Consider the following 25,545-nt stretch of genomic DNA (forward strand, 5'->3'; position numbering starts at 1 on the left):
TGTAGTGCAACAGATTGTTCTAAAATCTATGGACACCTACCCGAAATTGAGAATCTAGAATCCAGGGTGAATAATAAAATAAAAAGCAAGAACTTGGCAGGATCTCTCATTTCTTGGTTGGCATGATCATATACACTAAAAAAGTGAAATAATTAACCACTATGCTCTACAAAACATCCATGTTGGACAATTAAGCACTCTGAAAGAAATAGGTAATTTAATGACTTCCACTTCTGCCTTTCTTATCGGATGATACTCCAAAACCAAGGGCATGATTGGGAAGAATGAACTACCAACACGAGCTGTGTGAATTGAAGCACTTGAAAAGCTTAGGTTTGATTCCCTCTACAGCACCCTGATTATAAAATAAAATATTGATTGATCATAATTACAATAGGATTATATAGGCAGAACTGACAAGGAGAGATCCTAACCACCTTGATTACAAATATAAGATAGGAAGGAAACAAGAAAAAGTACGATTATATCTGATATGAATAATTCAATCACCTTGATCTTTATTTATAATCAAGGAATAAATCAATCCCTAATTTCTAACAACGGATATGATGTTTCCATATATAATTACAAGTGACAAAAGCATATATTTAACATTACCCTCAAGCCGAAGCATAGTATATGAGCCAATCTTATTACAAATGTAAACACACGTGAGCCAAATGATATTTAGAGCTGACAAAGTCAGTAGTGATTTCCCCGGAGAGCACCTTCTATCTTATATAGCAACAATCTATGTGTATATTTAGTCCATTCAGGGAAACCGTATTAGATGCAATGTATTTTTTCTCTAACTTGGATTGACTTATTGGCCTATTGGGTTGGACCAAATTGGGCCATGTTATTTTTATAATAATTTTATTTGCTATTTAAAGAAAATTAAGAAATTAAAAAAAAAAAAAAAAAAACTAACAAAATAAGTCTGATACCTTTCAGGCCAAATGTTTATTGGCCAGTATAGCCTCTTAAACTGAGCAAAATTGATCCCGACTTTTTTGGGTCTAAAAATAAATAGCTCGATTATAATTGTTGACACCTTTAGTCACAAACAAGTTTAGTTGATGGAGAAGTTGCCTAAGCCATGTAATCTTGCATGTCACTAGATTGGACTTTACATTTGCAGTGTGGTAAGTTAGACCTTTAGTCACAAGCGGTTGACCTCAAACCCATATTGTTGACTAAAGGACTTGGGAAGATTTAGCGCTTTGTGGGTAAATACTATTTAAGTATGTTCTAAATTTGTTTTTCATAATTTTTTTTATACAAATATAAAATCTACTTGATAGGCCCAAGTGATTGACATCAAACCCATATTGGGTGAAAGATTATGTTAAGGGTTAAAACAATTCTCTTTTATTTCTTTGTTGTTATTTTCCCTAAATAGGCTATTTGTCTGTTTGACCCAAAACCTAGTGGTAATTGGCACGCCCGGTGGGACTCGTTTAATTCAGAACATAATTGGACTAGTTTAGGTGTGTGAATTGCATGAGATTAAGGAGTGGGAGAACTATGTCTACGTCTAATAATCCGAATGCAAGCCATAATAATGCAAATGTAGAACAGCCTAACCCCAATCCTGATAGTGCTACTAATGTGACCGGGGGGCAAGGTCTCCTCCTGTGTTACTCGAAAACACAGCAAGGCCAAATAATGTAACTCAGGAACTGGTAGATGTCACGAGGGAGTATCCTTGGGGTATGCCACCTAATTGGCGAAGTACCCAACCTATACATGCTGATATGCCAGTACCCTTGATAGGGCCTAATCCTCAAATGCATATATCCCCACAGGGATATATTCCTGGACCAAACGACATGGGGTTTGTTATGCAAGACCCCTATCAACATATAGGAACGAGTCAGGAAGGTTCGTTAATTCGACAAGGCAGTTACGTACCCACTGGAATTAGTAACCAGGCTATGATGGCTTTTAGACAGCAAATGGACCATAGTAATCATGACATGGTCAATTTGTTGTCAACTCAAATGCATAACATTATGACTCCCTTGTATGAATTGATAAACAAAATAGGGGATAAACTAGGTGAGGGAACACCTTCGAGAGCCATGAGTGCGAACTTGAATGACAGAGAAAACCTTGGGGGGCATGGAAATTTTCAGAATGTAATTCGACCTAATGGGAATCTCAATGATCATTTAGATCAGATGGTGAAAAGAATATTAAATAGGCATGGATTCAATGTAGGTTGAAACGAACGCCCATATTTCGTGTCAGCTTTTCCTGATTATATTACCCAAGCAGAACTACCCCGAGGAGTAAAAGTACCCAAGTTCTCGAAATTTGCAGGAGAATTGACTGAGTCAACAGTTGAACACATAGCTAGGTATGGAGTCGAATGTGGGGATTTAGCAAATAACGAATATTTAAAAATGAAATATTTCCCTAGTTCATTGACTAAACATGCTTTTACATGGTTTACTACCTTACCTCCTAATTCGATACACACATGGGTACAGTTAGAGGGTAGTTTCCATGAACACTTCTTTAGAGAGGAAACAAAAGTTAGTATAGTCGATCTGATGAATATCAAAAGACAAGATAATGAAACTTTGGATGACTATTTGAATAGATTCAGGCAATTAAAATCTCGATGTTACACCAATATACCTGAACATGAACTAGTTAGGATTGCGGCGACAGGGTTAGACTTCTCGATACGCAAGAAGTTAGTAAACGAACAGTTGAGGGATATGGCCCAACTGGCTGAAAAAGTGAGAAGGATCGAACAAATTAAACTAGAAAAAGAAAGATTGAGAAAATTTGACAAATTTGTTCGAAAGGAGAAGGTAGCGTATTTAGAAAATTCAGATCTTGGGGAAGATTCTAATTGTGAAGTCTCGAGTGAGGAGTTTGAGATCAACTTAGCAGAACTACGCCCTGGCCCTACGTATCAGTGTCAAATGTTAAAACCAGGAGATAATGTAGAAGGTAATTCGAGTAAGAAGTATAGTTTTGATGTAACGAAAGCGGAAAAAATATTTGAGATTTTATTAAGAGATAAACAAATCATACTCCCAGAAAATCATAAAATTCCCCCATTCGAGCAAAGAAAAGGAAAGAAATTTTGTAAATATCATAATATGTATGGTCATTGGACTAACAATTGTGTGCGTTTCAGGGATTTTATCGAAAAGGCGATTACTGATGGTCGCCTTGCTTTTGAGGAGAAAGATATGAAAGTGGACACAGACCCATTTGCTGCTCATACTGGATATGTCGAGCCAGTCTCGATAGGAGGGATCAATATGGTGGATGTCACTGTCGAAGAGGATGACAATATTGAGCCCATTTCTGATGAGAAGCTCGAGGAACTAATGGAAGATTTTGCTAAGGAGCAGGAGCCCATTTATCCTAAAGAGGGGGATAGCTTAGTTGATTTCTTGTCGAAAAAGAAAGAAGCTGATAGAGAAGTGATGTTATGCCCTCGATGTAGTGCTGTATTTGATAGGGCTGCTGCTAAGGCTTTTGAGGAGTCAGATATGATGATGAATTATAAGGCTGAAAACCTTCGACAAAAGCCTAAGCCCAACGTCGGGTTGAATGCTGGGTTAACTATGAGGCAGGTTCACATGCCTCAATATAACGCTCCAGTAGGAAAGATGGAGATGTATAATTCATCGAGGTTTGTTAACACTTTTGTTCCAAATGCTAATGTGCCTATTGGCAAATGGAATGCACCGCCAAGACCTATGGTCGGAGGAATAGGTCGAGGGAAACAAGTGATGGCTTATCCACGGAACCCAGTGCAAGGAAATCTAGGAAAATTCCCAACGGGAAGTTATGGTCGTGGCTTTCGACAACCTTTCAACAATTTGAGTAAAACTCAGTGGAGAAGACAGCAAAGGATGCGGGAAGCTACTTTTGAAGAAGTAAAAGGAAATCGTTTTTCGATCAAGATTGTTCTTCGAAAAATTTGGGGTAAGCCAATTTTATAGTTTTTGGCAGTGTAGCCCTAATTCCTAATAGTTCCCTAACAATGGTGTTTTCATCTTGATGCCTCCCAAACCATCTAAGGAGGTGGACGATGCCATCCATCACCTCATCAAAAAATTTGGGATAATGCAAACTTATTTTGAAGCTCAACAAGCGCAAGACACTCACCAAGCCACTATGCAACAATCCTTGGATGTAGTCATGAAAAAACTCACCACCTTGGCTGCTAAGCCCTTGAATGGCTTGCCATTAAGCTCACCTTCTTCTGTAACTAACTCTGTCATCTCTCATTCCACAATTATGACCTCTTCCCCTATTATTCCTGCATTTCCAACCCCACTTTCAGGCAATATCTCTGCCAATCTCCGTTCCCCCCCCCCACCACCACCTCTCAAAATATCCCTTACCCTGTCTATGCCTTTGGCCTTCCTTTTTCCTTCATGCCAACCTCTTTCACACACAATACTACCACCCAACCGTGCCCCCAAAACCTTTTCACATCTGGTATACCCCTCCCTACATCTCTCATCAACCCCCTTTTACACCACCAATTCAACCCACTATCACTTTTATCTAACCACCAAGACTCCAACTCACAACCTTTTAAGGTCCAAACCCACTTGATTGGCTTTTTCAGGCCGAGCGGTTTTTCCTCCTATATCAGATTCCCTTGGAAGCTCGTCTCCATATTGTTGCTTTCTATAAGGCAGGGAAAACCCTCAATTGGTATACGTGGATGTACCACAATCAACAACTCATTGAGTGGCACTCCTTTACTCGTGCTTTGGAGCTTTGTTTTGGCCCATCTTCCTATGAGAACCATCAAGAAGAGCTCTACAAATTGTGTCAATATGGGTTTGTTTCTAAATATCAAGCGCAATTTGAGAAACTTTCTAATAGGGTTTATAGTCTTTCTAATGAAAACTTGTTAAATAGTTGTCTCTGGCTTAAAATCAGAACTTCGACATGAGTTACTTATCTTACACCTCCTCACATACCTCCCTTTAGCCCATTAAACAACTCACATAAGCTCAAATGCAGGAGTGGAGGGCTTAAGGCCTCTGTCATAATTATGATAAGTTCGTGCTAGGTCACAAATGCACCACCTCTCATTTCCTATTTTAAGTTGGGGACAACTTGGACGAGGCCATTGTTTCTTCAACTAAACCTAATTTTTCCCCTTCATCAAACCCCGACACTAACCTTTTTCATCCATCCATCCAAACCTTGATCGATCATCCTTCTCCATATACTCTACAATTCAAGGCAAATTTCGTAACATTGCTATTTGTGTGCCCATAGATACTGATAGCTCTCATAACATACTTCAACCCTATTTGGCAGACCACCTTCAACTATCCATAATCTCAACACCAAAGTTATTTGTGATGGTGGGAAATGGCCAACATATTGCGTGTAGAAGCCTTTGTGCATAGGTTCCAATTATCACTCAAGGTCATCTATTATACAACCCTTTTTACCTAATACCTATTGAAGGTGTTGATGTCATGCTTGGCATGGATTGGTTATGTACTTTGGGACCCCTCATCACTAATTTCTCCACCCTTCATCTATCCTTTACTCATAATGAGTCCCCATTACTATTCAAGCTGATCCACATAACCCACCCACATTATCCACATTCCATCAATTTAGCCAAATGTTGCACCATAAGGTGATTGCCTCTTGCCACCTTTTAATTTTCCAATCAATCAAAAACCCAACCCACCCTCCACTTCATTAACCATTCCATCATCCTTAAATCCCAAAATCCAAACTTTACTTTTCATATATTCACCAATTTTCCATACGCCCACAGACCTTCCTCCAAACCAATTCCACAATCACCATATTACCCTCCTCCCTAATACCTCCCTTATCGGTGTTAAACCCTACCACTATCCCCATTCCCAAAAAAAAGCAATGACCAACCTCATGCAAGACCTCCTCAACCAAGGCCTAATCATTCCAAGTCATGACCCTTCTTCATGTCATGTATTATTGGTTCTTAGCGCCTATGTGTGGATTATAGAGCTCTTAACTCTGTGACGGTTAAGGATCATTCTTTGATTCCTACTATAGAGGAACTATTAGATGATTGGGCAATGCTACAATAATCTCTAAGTTAGATCTTACTAATGCTGATCATTTACAACACTTAACATTGATTTTCAAATTTCTAGTCACTAATCAATTTTTTGCCAAATTCTCTAAGTGTGTTTTTTATGTGACTTTAAAGTCCTATTTAGGCCATGTTATCTTTGATCACATGGTCACTCCTAATCAAGATAAATTAAAGGCAAACCATGAATGGCCACAACCTCAATCTCTCTTGGCACTCCACAACTTTTTGGGGCTCACTGGATTTTATCGCGGGTTCACTAGGCAATACGCCACCTCACCTCCCCTCCATTGATTTGCTTACATTACGAAAATTCCTTTAGACTCACGAGGCTACTTTAGCCTTTACAAAATTGAAACAAACATTGCTACAACCCCTATTCTCCAACTTTTGGACTTTGCTACTACATTTACAGCTGAAATCAATGCCTTCGGTGTAGCTATTGGAGTTGTCCTCACCCATAAAGGGCACCCAATTGCCTCTTTTAGCAAAAAGATGGGCCTCTACTTGCAAGCTTCATCCGCCTACATCATGTATCTTTATGCTGTTACAGAAGCCATTAAAAAATGGTGTCAATATCTCATTGGAAGGCATTTTTCCATTTACACTAATCAGAAGAGTTTAAGAACCTCATGCATCAAACTATTCAAACCCCAAAGCAACAAAAGTGGACTTGCAAATTCAAGGGTATATAGTTTTGATATTTTTTACAAACTTGGAAAACTTAACACTTGAGCAAATCCAGTAGTTTTGTGCTATTTCAACATTCCTTTTGGTTACTTCACCCATTCTTGCTATCATCACTCATTTGTGCCACTACTTTGCTAAAGTTCCAAATGTTATCGATTTTATACAACAAATTGATGCAAATCCCGATATATGCAGGGATCTTTTCATGTTACTCATGGCCTTGTATATTTTCACAATCGTTTGTACATTCCGACCATAGATGACTTGTGTGCTTCTTCGATTCAGGAATTTCACTCCACCCCATATGTCAACCACTTGAGAGTAAAACCCATGGTGGCTAGTTTGGTCACTTCTTTTTACTAGTCAGCCTACACACAAACCAAATAGTTCATCAAAAATTGCACTATTTGCCAACAAAACAAAAATATTACTCAAAAGAAACAAGGTTGCTACAACCTTTACCTGTTCCACACAAGGTTTGGGAGGAGATCACCATGGATTTCGTTACCCACTTGTCGTGCTCATTTGGCCATATCGTTAATTGGGTCCTTTGAGATCGATTAATTAAGTATATGCATTTTTTGGGGTTACCTACCCACTTCTTAGCAAAAGATCTGGCGCAACGTTTCTCCGTTGAGATTTTTCATTTTTATATAGTGACTAAATCTATCACTTCAAATCGCAACCCTCTCTTCATCAGTACATTCCGGAAGGAATTTTTCTACCTATAAGGCACCACCTTGTGTTACAGCATAGCATATCATCCCAAAACTAACGATCAATTGGAAATTGTGAATCAATCTTTAGAAGCTTAATTGCATTGTTTTGTTTTTGATTATTCTCAATGTTGATATACTTTCCTCCACCTCGTTGAGTTTTGGCACAACACATTGTACCACACTACCATAGACATGTCACCCTTTCAGGCTCTTTATGGACGTTTTCCTCTGTGTCTCTCAAATCTTGTTCTAGAATCTACCTCGAGGCTCACCCCCAAAGATTCTCTCCAAGAACGCCAAAATGGGTTACAAAATTTAAAAAGAAAATCTCCATAGATCTCACCAAAGTATGGTTGCCTAAGCAAACAAGAAGAGATGCGATTGTACCTTTAAGGAAGGTGACTAGGTCTGGCTACGCCTCCACCTGTACTGATAGTTGTTTGTCGTGTCCCAGTTGTTGGCCAAGTTAGCCAAACGATACTTCAACCCCTTCGTAATCCTTCACCACATCAAAGTTGTAGCTTATGAGTTGCAAATTCCCCATTTGTCATGCATTCACCCTGTATTCCATGTCTCTCTTCTTCATCCCTATCATGGCCCAACACCTCCATCTAGAATTTTCCCACCGCCCCGATTTCTCGACAATGAATTCACCCCTTCACCTTTCTCACTACTGCCAATGCGTGTTGCAAAGAAGCCCCCAACTCCTCTCCATATCCAACCCCTCACACTTTTTCACTTGGAATACCAAATGCCTTATCATGCTCTCCACCCATGACACATCAACCATTAAACTTCTCACCTAATTCCACACGTGGCCCCTTGCCTTCATTTCCTAACAATCTTATCACCTCCCACCCACTTCAAAATGACCCACCGTCTAAACTCTCCACTCCTAGCTTGCCACATATCACCCCACCCCCATTTCAAAACCCCTCCATATTACCCCCATCAATTTCACCTGCCAGGGAGAGCCCACTTAAACTTGAGGACAAGGTTAGTCCTCGTGGGCCACACATTGCTAGACCAAGCAGTTGACATCAAGCCCACATTGGGTGAAAGATTATGTTAAGAGTTAAAACGACTCTTTTATTTCTTTGTTGTTATTTTCCCTAAATGGGCTATTGGCCTATTCGGCCCAAAACCTAGTGGTAATATTTAAGTGTGTTCTAAAGATGTTTGATGGTTATGAATGAAATTATTTTATTTTCCCACTTTTATACTTTTTTGAAGTGTAGCACTAATTCTTAATAGTTCCCTAACACTACTCGTGCACAATTATGCATATAATACTAAAAAAATACTCTAATTGATGACAAATTAATAACTATCAATAAAAGGTCATAGGTTGAGTTTGCTAGAAAGAGAATAAAGTAATATGCAGAAAGTATTCAAGTACTTCTACTCTAGGAGATCAATGGTTCTCCCCGTGCCAAATTTTGCTAGCAAATTAAAGGACCCTAAACACTAAAGTCTGTTGAAACCCAAAATTTTGCATGAACTAAGGAACAAGATATGGTTGAATCACTTACGTCTACTTTAAGCCCCAAAACAACAACAATAAATACATCATAAACAATTTATCAGGTCTCAAAACCGAAATTTAAAATTTCTGAAAGTATTCATGCATGTTAATAATAAATTAAACTATCTTCAAGCACTTTATAAGATGAGAAGTGCCAAATAAATTTGTTATTCTGATCACACTTCATAATTATCAAATTTTTTTCTATTTTTTGTATCATTTAAATAATTATGAGACTAAAACTTTATTTCTGATAAAACATATATATCTGGTGATTTCTCTTCCACTAATATCTAATCAGACCTTTTACTTCTTTCAATTTCTAGTTTTGGCAAAGGGAGGCAGCAATGTTAAGGCAGCAATTACACAATTTGCAAGAAAGTCATCGGTACACCCTTATCAGAAAAACATATGCTTATCCTAAAGACGGGTTTATAAGAATAATTCAAATTATACAGAACTCCTAATAGCAGTCTAGAATTATTAGCATATTCAGCATGTTAGTATCTTGGTTAAGTGTAGTTATTGTATAGCTGTCAATTAGATATGTGATTAAGAATCTATTTCAGGAGATAATTACTCTAGTATTTATAGCTGTAATTAAAACCTCACTAGTCACTATTAAAAGTATACATGCCTGTTTTTTATGCAATTCAGCATTCTATATAATTTCTCATTTCCATATGAACATAAGAAAAATGTAGAGATCAGCATGTGCAGGCGTAAGTTAGTGATAGTTTTCATACAATACAAAAAATAAAATGCATTGACATGTGATGGGAAATGAGACCCAAGTGGAGGTATGTATAAAATAAGATACATCGATGGATTGGAGGTATGTATAAAATAAGATACATTGCACTAGTAATTCTGCATTAGAAAATGCATGATGGAAGTTAGTCATAGGAGTGTGTAATTAGGTATATGTGTAGTTAATTGTAGTTTGTGAGTACAGAACACTCTCTACAAGATTTTTGTCTCTGGGACAGCCAGTGAATAGCTGTCCCGTGTTCAATATTGTATCTTATTAGTTTACCAATTGGTGTTCAATCAACTTGTGCTAGTACTTCATAACCAATACAGGATGGCACAAATGGACATTGATTTTCAACACAAAACAGTGGTGCAGTAAAAGAAGGGTGTGAAATCAATTTGGCTACTGTACATCTTAGTGTATTTCCAATGAATTGAATTGCTTAATTTATGGAAATGAAGAGAAGACATTAAAAAGATTATTCACTGTTTTGATTTGTTACATTTGTTTGTTTTTGTTGAAACATAGAGTTAGAAAAAAAAAATCTGTTTTAAGGAGGAACAAAATTGCTAATTAACAGCTATTAAATACAACCAAATGTCTTAAATACAACAGCTATTAATATTCTGTGTGTTTTAAGGACATTGTATCCTTCAAACTCTCTAATTGCTTTTCTACATCTTAATAAATTTATTCTGTCAAAACAATATCTAACATGTGCTAAATATATGTTGATAAATCTACACTAGTATTCTGTCAACCTCCTCTAAGCTGGAACTTATTAAGTCTCGACTCATTACCACAAACTCAGTTGAATAAAACAACCTAGATATATAACATATGCTCTAAAAACATAGTTCAAAAGGCAACTTAGAAAATTGAGGCATCTCAGTAGAGGTGAAGAGCAGCAGACCACGTGCAAGCTGCTAATAAGACACAGCTAGAAGTTGGTCGGAATGATGTGAAGTGAAACCTAATTGGTTCCAATATTGCATGGACATGTAGATACCATCATAAAGATGAACAGAAATTTTCAGACACATCGCCATACATAGCATGGCCCAAACTTCTTCACATTCAAATAGTAACAATAATGTTAAGAGTAAGATAGTTAGTTAGTAAGGCTTAGTAGCTTAAAGAGTTTAGAAGAAATATCTCGAGGGTCGACATTCTAGTTTCAGAACTGCCAATGAGGCTCTAGAAGATAAGTCTTGATTTGTATATGTGCTGAACACATTTTACCTCTAAACTAACAACCCTTGAGAAGACAACAAAAGTATTATTATTATCATCATCATCATCAACAACAACAACAATATGATAAAGGCAAGAAGTTAAGATCCAATTGCCAGGTATGGGATTCTAATAAGTGGTTTTTAATGCCATCTCCAATCACAGCGAGTAGCTTTTGTAGTGTGGTGTGGTTCTCCCAAGGTTCTTATCAATTGGTATCAAAGACTTCCACCGTGTCTCTCAGTTGCAAACAAGTGACAGATGGTGACACCAGCATTGTAATGTTCACCATGACTATTGACTAGTCAAAGGGCTACTGCACAAGCAACCTGCATGGGCATGTGGGGGGCAGGGGGGCACGGGGCTGGGGCTGTGAAACAAGGAGGGATGTCAAAGTCCAGTTGTAAGGTATGAAACTTGAGCCCCACATTGGAAGAATGGGGGTTCTATTGTGGGGTTTATAAGGCACCACGCTCTCCAACTACAACAGCAAGCTTGGGCTCTCCAACTTCAGCAGTTAGCTTTTGTGGTATTATTGTCCCAAGGTTCTTATTAGAAAAGCTAAATTTGGTGTGCTTATTTACTTGGAACTTTTTATCCTTCAACTCCTACCTCTTGCAAACAACCCACTATTTTGTTTTTATCCCACTTTTCCATTTTCTATTCCTCCTCTTCCTTATCCTCCTCATCCCCTGGTGGAAATCCACTTACTATTGAGTAAAAACTTACTATGTTCAATAACTTACTAAGTAGGTTTTGTTAAACTTATATGTTCAATAACTTTCTTTCAACATTGAGATTCATCAATATGGTTCTTATTAATTACATTAAATATACTAAATTTTATATAATTTAAAAATTAATCAATATTTCATTGACCAACTTTATTTTAACATATAATATACATTTTAAAATAAAACTAACTATCAGCTATTATACTTTACACATATGAATGTGTAATTTTTTAAAAATTAGGTATTCAATTATCAAGATAATATCACATCACTTAACAGACAGACTTCTTAAATTGGTCTTCTATAGTGACTTCTTAGGTGGAGTTATGACCAAGAAAAACTCCTGCAGCAAGTGAATCCATTCCCATATTATTAATAAGGATTACACGGAGTTGAAAACATCTCTTGAATAATTATAAAAACACATTTTACTTCTAGTTTCAATATTATATATCCATTGTCTCATTTGTCTCTAACATTTATCTCGCACAACCAATTATTTAGGTTCCAAATTTCAAATACACACATTTACTTCTAGTTTTCTGTAGCAGGAAAATGATGGGGGAAGAACTGTCAAACCTGACAGTCAAAGAATTACAAAATTTGGAGAACCAATTAGAAATTAGCCTCCGTGGTGTCCGTATGAAAAAGGTTTGTATTTTCTATAAAAAAAATGCAGAGCTCAAGTTTGAAGATAAAGATATAATGGTTAACATAATATTGTCAAATGCAGGATCAACTTTTAATGGATGAAATACAAGAACTTAATCAAAAGGTCAGTCTTTAAACAGAGAAACTAATAATCCTAATATTCATTAAATAAAATATTGCTCCTATTTTCTGCAGGGAAGCCTCATTCACCAAGAAAATGTGGAACTGTATAAGAAGGTAAACCTAATTTGTCAAGAAAACATGGAATTGAAAAAGAAGGTATTGGTTTGGATGGCATATCAAACTAATATAATCTACTCAAACTAAATGATTCACTTTTTAAATGAGGACAACCTTTTTTGCTGTTTATCCTGAACTTTATAAGAGTTTTACTAACTCAGGTCTATGGAACAAAAGATGAAAGTGAAACAAACAGAAATTCTGTTCTCACAAATGGTCTAAGCATAGGAGAGGATTTGCGAGTGCCTGTGAATCTCCAGCTAAGTCAGCCACAACAACAACCCTACAAGGCACCTTCAGGAAGTACAAAATTGGGGTATGTTCATTGATCCTTTATTTATAACTGGTAGACCACTAACCATGAAGCAAAGCATTGATGTCAGATTTGTTTTGATTGTTGCAGCAGACTGCAATTGCAATGATCCATTCACAGGACATGCATGTTTCTTGATTGCTATCAAGAAAAATGGACTCGGATTTTAACTTCAATGTCTTTATAATGTTGTAGCATATAGACCAGGGGCTAATTAGCTTAAAGTGATTTTAATTTGATATTATCAAAAACGAAAAAGCAGCCCTAGCATGTATTTCAGAAACAATGAAGCATCTTATGAGAAGCTAAGACTCAATCAAGGAAGAAATTATTCAAACTGCACAGATGTGTGATTCATTTTAAATGTTTTAGTGTTAAAAATTATTACTGGCCTTCAAATGGGTGAAAAATGCCGCATTAAAGCAACCTTCATGTGAGTAATATATCAGATAAAATCATTGCAATCAAATGTTTATGGATTCCAGCAGATCGAATACAATACTACTGCAAAATGACATTAAACACCTATTGGAAGAAAAAATACCTACAACAATTAAAATGCAACCAGGTATAAACTCAAGCTCTTAACCACCGAAATTTCACTTAAAGTTCATAAATGACTGGTTAATATCACCCTATCATTTTGTTCTTGTTGACTTGATAGCATCAGTTACAAAGGAATAGAAAATAAAGGAGAAGAAAACAGAACTGCATAATAAATGTAGATGATCAGAAGGTCAAGAGACAAGAATAAATATCATTCTTCTTTAAACTGGAAAGGACAATAAGTAATCTATACTTCAAGCACCTAAAGGTGAGTGAGAAGAGAGATCATTATATTTATAGAAAATCTGATAAATAAAAAATGCAAAACATAAACAGCTCATAAAGTGAAGTGTCAATGTGTCATAATATTAATTTAAAGGTGTAACACAAACACATGGCAAAAATCAATATGCAACTCGATGCTTCAGAATGAAACTTGCATTTTTAATCTGACTTTTACAATCATGGTTATTGAGAATCAAAACTAAAACCGTCATTGTATTTACACCCTAGAAACAATTAAATGAACAGAATTGTGTAAACTGAGTACTTATTATTGAACAAGGCATAAAAATATTAATATTGGAAAGAACACCACCAATAAACAAACAAAATTCTTTGGGTGCTATGACGGAAGTAAGACTTCCACAGTAACAATATGACATTATTATCATAAATCACTGCAGATAAGATATCAAAACCCGTATACGACCAAATAATATACAGTTTGATCCTTGCCACTTCCTTTATTCAAAATAAAAGTTGAATTTGAGCACAGGGTAGGTGAATATGTACATTGCCCATGCTTCAAGCCCAAAGGGCTCTTACATGTCGATACATGCTCAATACTAAGCATTCATGAATATTTGTCTAACAGTAGCAGAGATAGTTTTTATTAGTTATGAAGTCTTTTAAAAAACCAAAGAAATTCAAGAATGGCCAAAAAGATGATAGATCTCTAAAATGACTTAGCAGAGCAACTGAATTTATTGAGCTTGAACATATATTAACAGTATAAAAAAGAATCTAGTTTACTTCATATAACTCAATTTGATAAAAAGATTTCAGTAGAAATATTTTTTTTCCCATCAAAAAGAGAAAGAATCTAGCTTCACTCACATACCCAAATCAAATAAAATTGGATAATTTTGATGCAAATCATCACTTCAGGCCTGAAGAGAAAACTAAAAGAATGAATAACTTTATATCCATGGCAAAACTTGATTCCAACCACATCTACTAGACATGTGGCTTAAGTAGAGCTTATAAAGCATTGGAAGGAAGTCTTCACCTTACGAACCAACTTTGTGAACTTTACAAAAAATTGCTAATACTAGTCAAAATTTATTTTTATCTCTATAAATGAGTTGTCTCAAGGGGAAGCGTTGACTTCATAAAATGATTTATTTTGTATTTTATATTTCTTTCCTCTCTTTGTTACCTTAAATTTGTATTTGAATGTGAACACTCGTGCCATATGTGCTTCCCCTTCCTATCTATTTCATTTATTATGCTCGCATTGAATCTCCAAGCCTCACCCATTCTTTCCTTTCCTCTTTTCTTCAAATTCACAGGTTGCCAAGTAGATTGTTAATCGGGGTTTGCTGGTTTGTCAAGGAGTTCTCTCATATTTTGGTAGGTTTCTACTTATAGAGGAGGCTAGTAATTGTTGAATCCAATATGATGCAAATATAGGTATAGGACTTCTTCTATTCTTTTTGAATTGTAGTTAGTATGTTAGAGTTAAGTACATTAAATCTATAGCTTCTATTTTATGAAAACTCTAAATGAAATGATGTAACACTTGTTCACTTGAGTGATAGAATCCAGTATACATGTGTCATTAGCAAGAATTGTTTATTTGAAATGTTGGAAATAGTGGGCAAACTAATTTTTTATAGCTCTTTGATTTAGTAATGTGTATGTGAACATAATGTGATCTATCATTAGGATTTGCCCGACTAAAGGTTGATTGGAATGGTGTCTACTTAAGTGCTAGTCATGGCCTAGGAGTGGATCATGACACCCAGCTTGGTCAAAATGACTCTTTCAACCTTCAACTCAATAGCAGGCTCTTTACAACGTCTTGGTTGTCCACAGCAAGTTTCGTGTACGCCTCCAAAACTTTGGGGTCAAAGCTAGCGAAGTTGTCATCAAAATGGTTTGTGTGATTTTTATCGATGACTATATACAAGTTACATGGACCTATCTTATGAGAAAAAAAAAAAGAGAGAGAATTGTCAAATATTTATTAATTTCTTTCATCTTGTTCAAGTTTACCGTATCATATTTTTAATGTGTTGCATTTGTCCATTCCCATTGTCCTCACCGGCATAAATTAGATCCAAGGGCAATCATATGTTTCTTTATTGGTTACCCCTCAAATAAAAAGGAGCACAAGTGTTATCATCCTCAAAGTAGTTGGGTTTTATCTCCATGGATGTCACTTTTCATGAAAATGAGTTATTCTTTGAGTCCTTGGCTTTAAGGGGAGAGAACTCAATAACACAAAGACAAGTCTTGTTTAGATTCATTACCTTTCTTGTCTATGCAAGATGACCATAATGAGGCCACAAAGGAGATACAAGAAGAAGCTCATAATAAAGCATACAAGGAAGATGAAGATTGATTCTTTGGCAAGAAAAATACCAAAGGAGGGAGAAACCAAATTTGGTCTCACAACAAGAAGAATCGTCTAACTCAGAGGTGAGTGTTTCTGAAGATAACATTCAAGACTTCAAGTGGTAAGCATTAATGATTATCATACTCCTATTGCTTTGAGGAAAAGGAAAAAGGTCATGTGTTAAATATCCTATTTCACAACATGTCTGAACTAACCATCTCTTTGTCTAGCATCAAAATTTTATAGTTACAACTGATGAAACAAAAGTATTGACTTCAATTTAGGAACCTATGGAGATGAGTTTTCAATTCAAGTCATGAAGGAGGAGATGGAGGCATTGGAGAAAAATTCAACTTGGAAAATTGTAGATTAACTAACTCAATGAGAAGAAATCAATGACTTTGAGGAGCAAGGAACAAAACTTAATTGCTCAATCTAGTACAGAAGCTGAGTTTCAATGACACAAGATATATGTGAAGGACGATGATGAAGATTATTCTTGACCTCAAGATTAAAGTTGAGAGCCGTATCAAGTTGAGACAAGAAGTCAACCATCAATATTGCTCTTGGTCTTGCTCTCAATTTAGTTCAACATGATAGAACCAAATATATTGAAATTGACGGACACTTCATCAAAGATAGTGGCCTTATTGTTACATTTCCAGCAAGACTCCAAGCAGCTGACATCCTTACCAAGACACTTCCTACTAATAGATCCCAAGAGCTTATAGACAAGTTGGAAATGATTGATATTCCTTTACCAACTTGAGGTGGAGTGTTGTAAATATAAGTATTTTAGGGAATCCCAAAGATTATGTAGTATTTTTTTCTTATTTCCACAGTTCCCTTATTTAGGGACAATTGTTCCCTATAGTAAAGAGACTAAAAATGTAATTACTGTGATACAAATTAATAAAATCAATCCTTTTCTAATGATTACCTCAAGGAAGTTGAGATCTTTGTCATCCTGATTTAGGGAGCTTTCCTACAAAGACTGACAGTGAAGGAGGAGAAGAGCAGCAAGCAAGAGAAAAATGACAAACTCTAGTTGAAAATCAAGACTCAAACAAATTTTTAGAGCTTTTCTATTTGGAAAACCCTTCTCAAAAATTATTTTTCAAGATAGTTTTCAAAAACAAAAACTTAAAGGACCAAACAAGTCCTCAGTTCCTTTATTAGGAGGCCAAAGGCTAAAATTATTTGTCTCATAAAACCAAATGCAACTTTATAGCACTGGATAAAGCAAACATGGTAGTTTATCAAGTCTACTATTTTATTTTGCTTATAAGCTCAAATTGACTATTAATAAAGTTAAAATAGTAAATATAAGTAGGGGACAACCCTCACTCCATGAATTAGCTTTTAGAGTTGGGTTAGACCAAACCCAAATTCTAAGATGCTTTTTGAATTTTAATAAACCACAAGCAATTCTATCATGGTTATTATAGGAAGTTGTAATGGATCACGTAAAACAATAGTAGACCATTTAATATTGCTCTCTTTAAACTCACCCCACACCCTTCACTACTTTTCACAATCTTAAAGCATTCAATTGTCTTGAAAACATTTGTTCAAAAATATTGGCTTCTAGTTAAAATTATCCACCAATATTTTCTCAACATCAGCAATTAATTGCCTTCAAACTCGAGTGTTCATAGCCAAAATAACATATTTGCTCCAGACCATTCTCCTACGATCCCGAATGGTATAGCCTATCTTTGAACTAAATATTCAGCGTCCTACATCACCGGAATGCATTGTGATGAGTGAAAAGTTCAAAATAGACCCTTACCATTAAACAAGATTTGAGTAAATTATACACGAGAATAAACAAATTTAACCATTCCAAGAGATGCAAAGTATGTGCGCATTGTCTCAAATGTATATAGGTCAAGGCAGTTTTGAAAATTCATGCAATGTTGCTTAAATTTATGTTGTTTTCAAACGCAGGGATACGCTTTTGTAGATTGACTTACTCCACCTCAAATTCTAAGTTATTTACCAAATAAAAGTTCAAATAATCTAATATGAGGATATGCAAAAATATTTAACAAGATTTAATTAAGCAACAAAATCACTTCAAAATTGAAATTGGGAATAAAAATAATGAAATTACATGATGGCATACTATGAATAATTGTGTTATATTGATTATAATAATTTGAAAAGCCATAAGTTAACAGACCGAGAATGTGGAAATAAAACAACTCACGTACATCTGCAAACCCATTATCCGACATCTCAAATGTTGCCAGAAATAATAAACATATAAATAAAGATATAGAATAATAAAGTCAATTACAAACACACGGTAACGAAAAGATTCCGGGATAAAATCTAGTTAGATATCAATCCAATTCCACCTAAGTTTGTTCTCTTAGAAATAGCCAGCAAGTTATTTTCCATCAACTTGATGAGAATTCGATAAGACATGCGGACTGCAACAGAAAGCTCGTCCGATCGGCACCTTTTTTTTTTCCAAGGGATAATGCTACAAGAAGAAACACTGAGCAACTCACAAACTAAACTAGGGGGTTATTTTCATTATATTTTTAACATAAAACCTAGGTACAACAAAAGGTCATTAACTATAGACTAAAAACCCCTGTTGAGACCCAAAGGAGTATTCCCGACACGATACTCATCTCAGTGAGGGAGAAAATAAAGAAAGAAAAAGCAACAAGGAAACATAAAGGCATTCGACGGGGTAAAGTTTACGTTTAAGGAAAATGAGAAGTTATGTATACGAAAAGATAAAAATAAAATAAAATTAAGAGAGAGAGAGAGAGAGTGGTAATTATATACGTTGTGCAATGTCTTTTTTTTTTATGTTCAAATAATGGAACTCGAATTGATATAATCAAAGCAACGAAACCAACAAAGTATACTACTGGAATATATAAGACTGTACTAATAGCTGCGAAAATAAAATAAAACAACACATCACCAATTAAAAACAACTAAAATAGCATTCACAGTACATGTAGTTTCTTATTTACCTGAGATTCAAACACGTCTCCATCTAAAGATCATTGCTCCACAAAGATTAAAAAACGTCTCTACCCTATATAACATGAGAACGCACAGGTAAGTTTACGACAAAAGAAGCACCACGTGATGCCGCGGTGTAGCCAAAAACAGGCTAAAACGATTCTTCTCTTCTTAAACGAGAAGAAATCGTGCAATAGTTAGGGCTCGGTGCAATTAAGATCACCGTTTCGTTTTAGTTCTTCGGTTTTACCTTTCTTTTTCGCGCGTATTCTCGGAAACCAAACGGATTCCGAAGAAGAAACCTCCTCACCGTTCTTCAACGGAACAGAAACCGAGACAACTCGTTTCATGAGAGCGGAATCCACGAAGATGCGAGAACAGCGAAGCGAGCAAGGTTGGAGCGTGAATGCAGTTCGGAAACGAAATTCGACGAGAGAATCGCGTAAACTGAGAATCAGAATCCATGAATGGATCCGAAAAGAGAAGAAAACGAAGCATTGAAGGATGAATGTGAGATCTGCTTCGGAGGATTGAAGCTACGAAATAGAGTCTGTAACCGTACGCAGAGAGAGAGAGAGAGAGAGAAACGAGTGACGGAGGTTTGAGGACGCAAGAAAATATCTAAGAGCCACTAGGTATTTATTTGAATAAGTAATCTGTAATCGTGGGAGTTAGCATCGTTCCCCTCGCTTTAACTATTAGCACTTTGCAGTCCAAAAAATAAGTACTGGAGCTTATTTAATAGTAATGTAATTAACCGATTGTGCTTTTATACTGCCATTGGTTGCCACTTGTCAACTATTGTCTTTTGGTTATTTTTTATTAACAAATGGTTCTAAATTTTTCTACCATATACTTCAATTAGTTCTCTTACTAGGATATGTATAGAGTTCGTTTGGCCAACTCATCTTTAGCTTAATTTTTATTTGAATTAAACACATTTGTAAAAAAAATACCTTTTATTTGTGGATAAATAGTAAAATATAAAATTTTGAAGAAATTAAATCAAACAAATAAATTTTTTTTAGTATCTCATATGAAGTGTTGAAGATTATTATTTGTTTGTTTTTTTTTATCTATATCTATATGTATATATTATTAGTATTTTAATATTACTGATAAATTAATATCAATAATATTTTTAGTATATTTATATATAAATTAATAATTTGATAAATATGACTTAGTATATATTAATATAATTTTATAAAAATATAAATATATAACAAAATATATGTATATTTCTAATTAATATACTTATATTTTTGTAAAAGTATATTAATATATAATAAATTATATTTATCAAATTATTAGTTTATTTATAAATATATTAATAATATCATTGATATTAATTTATCAATAATATTATAAAAATAATAATATATAAATTTTATTTATTTATTAATAATAAATATATATCATTTGATGCATTGAAGAAAATTATAATATGCGTTAACTTGAATAGACAATATAATTTTAAAATATTGTTTATATGTGAGACCCTTCCTTTACTTTTTCCCACTTCACCCTCACACTCTAACTCTCATTTCTCTTTACTCACTCTTTTGCTTTTGACCTTCTTCTTGGCTGACACAAGGTGGTGGTGCGGAGTGAATTGGGTCTTTGCTAGCTGGGTGATCGGAGTTCTTTCTTCTCCTTCGGCGTTCGTTCAAGCTCTCCTTCAATCTTCTTCTCCGTTTCTCTTCCCGGAAGCTCAGAATTCTTGTACCGAGGTAAGGGAAGCTAGTTTTCTTGATGGCTGGATGAAAATGAGCTTAGCAACTCATGGATTGTTTGATGTTGAATGATTTTGGCTGAGATGGATGGCTGTTTTTGTGAAAATATGTTTTTGGGGTGTTGCAGGAAAAATTTGGATTTTTCTTGTTTGATGATTGCATGTGTGAAAAGATTATATTTTTGAACTCTTGAATTAAAATGTGAACTTTTGGTTGGATTGCATGTGCTGGATGAGTGGATTTTTGCAGGTTTTGGGCAAATTTTCGAACTTGGTGAAGCTGCTGCTGAGCGCAGTTCGTCGCGCCGGGCGCGTGACCATCAGAGGGCTCCATTTGGGCAAGCCCGCCGGGCGTAAAGGTGTGTGCGTCGGGCGATCTTGAAGATGGGAGCCTCTGGATGGCCCACGCCGGGCATGACGTGGACTGCGCCGAGCGCGCTGGCAGTATGTGGCATGTTTTTGGGTTCTGGTTCCACGCTGAGCGCGACCCTTGTCGCGCTGGCCGTGGGGACTCCTTGGGAGTCTCTGCCATGGAGGTGTTGAGCGCAATTTGAATTGCGCTGGGCGCGAGACCTTGGGAGGTCTTTGCCTTCCCCGCGCTAGGCGCGGGTTAGGGCACGCCGGACGCGCGAGACTCCTTAGGGTCTTTGCCTGAGCATGCGCTGGGCGCAATTTTGTATTGCACCAGGCGCGTAAGAGCCTTGGACTCTCTGGCTGGGTCACGCCAGGCGCGAGCACTCTTACGCTGGGCGCGTTGACCACTGGTACTCTCTGGTTGCACCACGCGGGGCACGACCATGAGTGCACTGGGCGCATATGATAATGATGAATTGTATGCTGATAGTTGTTGAATTATGCTGAACTAAGTTGTAATTGATGAATATGATGTGCTGACTAGGTGATAATGCCGACTAATGATGTTAAGCTGTAATAGATGTGTATTGTCGTGCTGAGAGGGGCTGTTATTGATGATTTTTAAATGTTGAATTATAATATTACTGTACTATAGACTATTGAGTTGAGTTGTGAGTAGTAAGCTGTGCTAAATACTACTTAGTTGTGCTATATGCTGATTTTATGTGTTGTGTTATGATGTGAGTTGTGTTAGCTGGGCTGTTAAGTTGTGTTGTGTGATGTTTTGCCACTAAGTGGTGCTGTTATAGCCGCTAAGTCGGTGTTGTTATTGCCGCTAAACGGTGCTGTTATAGCCACTAGAGTGGTGCTGTTATTGCTGCTATGCAGTGCTGGTATTGCCGTTTTGCGGTGCTGATATTGCTGAATGTTGTGATGTATTATAAGCTGATCGATGTGCTGATAGTTGTAGCTGTTTTCCATTCATATTGTTATATATGTATGTTGATTTTCTTTTCACTAGCTTACCCTTTGTTGTTTCCATGTGTTTGGACTGTGATGTTCATACAATTGTATGAGAGCAGAACAAGGATAGGTTGGTGGCTGGTGGTAAGTTTGTAGCCGGTAGACAGAGTTGATCCTTTAGGATGTTTTGTTGTTTTAGCTACTTGGTATAGTAGCATTTGATGTATTTTGTACACTTTAACTCTATCCAGAATTGGACCTTGTATATGTATATATTATAGACCCTATATGCATACACTTGTTCCTTTCTGTGTGGTGTTTCTAGTGTGCTGTGCGGTGTGTAAAGACCAGTCGGGTCGTTACATTATATATATATATATATATATATATATATATATATATATATTAAAATTATTAAATTTTTAATGGGAGAGATTAAAATCGTACAATTATGATATTTGAGCGACTAAAATTACCCAATTAAAACTTTGGGGATCGAAATTGTCCAATTACAATACTTGAGGGATCAAAAATGCAATTAATCCAAATAAAAATGATGATTTAAATTTTAGGAAGATAAAAATTGAAGAAAAATATTTTTTAGAAGTCAAAACCAAAATTTATTTATTTTAACTAAATATTTTATAAAGACAAAAATAATATTTACAGATTTAAAAGGATAAAAGATTACAAAATTTAAAATCAAAATTCATTTCTTTTATATAAGCAAAAAGTATATTTAAATCTCTTGGACGCATATTCAATTGATTTTAAATATAACTTGCCGTTTTACCAAATTTCAAAAATAAATTAATCGAAACACCAAATTCTAGGCACTTTGGATATACTCCCTCTGTTTTTGTTTAAGGTTTTGTACGAGACTTAAGGAAATCATTAATATTTTAGTTTTCAAAAATATTTATTACTTACTTTCTTATTTTATCCTCTTTTTTTTTGTATTTTTTAGACTGTTGAACTGCAATCTATTCCATTAATTATTAATACATTGATTACACGTGAACTGTAACCTACTGTATTTAATTATACCTGTCCTTTTTTTTGTTTTTTTATACTATTTTGTTGGGAACATATTGCTCTTATAAATGCACATTAACTTTTTATGGATAGTTAGAGAAAAAATAGGTAGACATTAAAAATAAATACACACATTATTCAATAAACATGTATTAATTATCAAGGATAAAAATGGAGAAAAAAATTAATAAATTATTGATTTTAGTAAAATAAAAATGAAAAAAATAACAAATTCTACTATAAAAAAAATGGAGGGAGTAAATTTCTAGCAAATGAAAACTGGGCACGTACACGCATGTTGCCACACGCCAAACCTAGTTTTTTTGTTTTTAATTATACTCACGATTTTTATAAATATATAAATTATAAAATTATCTATTTATTTTTAAGATTTAATTTAGTCTAAAAAAATTTAAAAATTTAATTTTATCTTATAATTTTTAAAATATATATAATATTATTTTTTTATCCAAATTGATATTAAAAATATTAAAAAAAAAAAATTAACATTGAACGTTTTAAAAAATATAGAATTAAATTGAGTATTTTAAAAATAATAGAATTAGATTAAATAAAAAATATCTAACAATTTTGTCCAGATGAATGAAATTTTTTTTTACTTATCTTAATAAGATAATGAATGATAATAAATTGAATATTTAGAATTAAAAAAATTATCATAAAGTGAAAGATTTATTTATTAATATAAATTATTAAATAGATGAAAGAGAAATCAAATTTGTCTAGATAAAAAGTGTTTGATCAATTTTTATTTAATTTAGTTTTTCTATTTATAAAATATTTAATTTAGTCTTATTATTTTTAAATAATTTAATTTAATCAATTTAGACAGAAAAATAACATTGAATATTTTTAAAAAAATTAAAAGATTAAATTAAATCATTTAAAAATAGTAAGACTAAATTAAATTTTAAAAATAAATAATGAATAAAAATTTGATTTAATTTTATAAATACAAATTAGAAAAAATTAATAAAATTTTATTAAAAAATACTCTTTATTTTGATAAAAAAAATCATTAAATTTTTTTATAAATTTATATCTAAACATGAAGATGAATTTTTAGTAAGTATAATAATAACTCACTAATCAAATCAGTATATTATATTTTTTGAGAGTAAAATAATATCTTTAATTATAATTTAATATCCAAAATAAATATCAAACTCTAATTATTGTTTAATACATGTGTAAAACTATTTCTTGTTGACCATTTTCTTTCTTATTATATTTAGAATCTATAATGTCATGGAATCTAATTAGTCCATTAGCTGCCCTACATAGTGTTCCTGTTGCTTCGGGAACTTACTGGGAGAAAGTTCTACATAAAATTAACAATTTTTATATTCTTAAAAAATAATATAAAAGAAGCAATTCAGTACGATGATATTATAATTATTATTACTATAATATTATAGATACCTACTTAATACCTGTCACGTGAACACCTGTCCAATGGGACCAGCCTGTGAGGACACTTGTCGACAAATTCGTGCTAAAGTGACATTGTTCTTCCCTTTTTATGATGTTAAAGACTGATATTTTCTTGGGTTACTATTATAATATTTTGAAAAGTTACTCCACTTATTTTATTGCGACCATTTTCTTCTTCTAAGTCGATCATGTTTTTAAGATTTTTCTAATACAATAGTGACAACAAAATTTAAATATGGTAAATTTAGGTCTCTCAACTTTTGTTTTTAAGAGTTTTTTTTTTTAATATACGGCAATGTTTCTAAGATTTATTAAATTAAATAATAAAAAAACTAACTCTACCCGCCTCCAACTATTTAACTCTCTATGTTTTGAGAAGTAAAGTTGTAAATTGGAATAAGTCTAATCTATTATATATATATATATATATAAAGATTTATTTATTTTAGAAATAAATTTACTTAAATTTCTTCTGTTAAATAATTAATGTTTTATATTAAATTTTAATAATTCAATCGTTAAATTTAAAGTTCTTAATATATAAATTAAATCTGTAAATTTTAAAAAAAATTAAAATTTATTTTATACTTAATTTTATTAATTTAAATTAATGTATAAAATAATTTTATGATTATCCGTTGATTTGAAATAATAAAATGAAGTATCAAATAATTTTCAAATTTTTTAAAATTTGTAAATTTAATCTATACATTAAGAACTTTAATTTCAACAGTTGAATCGTCAAAATTTGATGTAGAATATGAGTTATTGAATAGATTAAACTTAAATAAACTTACCATTGAAGTAAACAAATCCCTTTTCTTTCCATATATATAATTAGATTATGTTGGTGTAATTTATATCAATTAAAACTTTATTTCATACTAGTT

At 34.1% G+C, this 25,545-nt stretch overlaps 1 protein-coding gene and 2 long non-coding RNA genes across 16 annotated transcripts in view; 1 reads left to right on the top strand and 2 right to left on the bottom strand.

Moving 5' to 3' along the window:
• The window catches only part of LOC109819152 (MADS-box transcription factor 23), a 28,272-nt gene extending 11,211 nt beyond the window's left edge, over positions 1-17,061 (top strand). The window contains exons 4-11 of one of the 14 annotated variants that reach the window (XM_083063731.1): positions 9,355-9,416; positions 12,298-12,400; positions 12,483-12,524; positions 12,596-12,679; positions 12,802-12,956; positions 15,074-15,134; positions 16,055-16,243; positions 16,407-17,061. In XM_083063731.1, coding sequence (XP_082919857.1) covers positions 9,355-9,416; positions 12,298-12,400; positions 12,483-12,524; positions 12,596-12,679; positions 12,802-12,956; positions 15,074-15,134; positions 16,055-16,198 — 651 coding nt within the window. In that variant the 3' untranslated portion in view covers positions 16,199-16,243; positions 16,407-17,061. Of the gene's footprint in view, positions 1-3,157; positions 3,958-9,354; positions 9,463-12,297; positions 12,525-12,595; positions 12,680-12,801; positions 12,957-13,043; positions 13,292-15,073 lie in introns of those variants that run through there. The other 13 variants (XM_083063730.1, XR_014429674.1, XM_083063729.1 and 10 more) reach the window with 13 other exon arrangements.
• Positions 80-19,816, bottom strand: LOC109819154 (uncharacterized). The gene is made up of 3 exons (XR_002241504.3): positions 19,364-19,816; positions 19,122-19,186; positions 80-355 (listed from the first exon to the last, which is right to left on the bottom strand). It is a non-coding gene; the product is annotated as an uncharacterized LOC109819154 (long non-coding RNA).
• On the bottom strand, positions 6,740-9,355 carry LOC109819153 (uncharacterized). The gene is made up of 2 exons (XR_002241503.3): positions 7,247-9,355; positions 6,740-7,152 (listed from the first exon to the last, which is right to left on the bottom strand). It is a non-coding gene; the product is annotated as an uncharacterized LOC109819153 (long non-coding RNA).
• Positions 19,817-25,545: the final 5,729 nt, after the last annotated feature.

The sequence above is a fragment of the Cajanus cajan genome, chromosome 9 (assembly GCF_000230855.2).
Source record: "Cajanus cajan strain Asha chromosome 9, NIPB_CcT2T_4, whole genome shotgun sequence".
Taxonomy (NCBI): domain Eukaryota; kingdom Viridiplantae; phylum Streptophyta; class Magnoliopsida; order Fabales; family Fabaceae; genus Cajanus; species Cajanus cajan.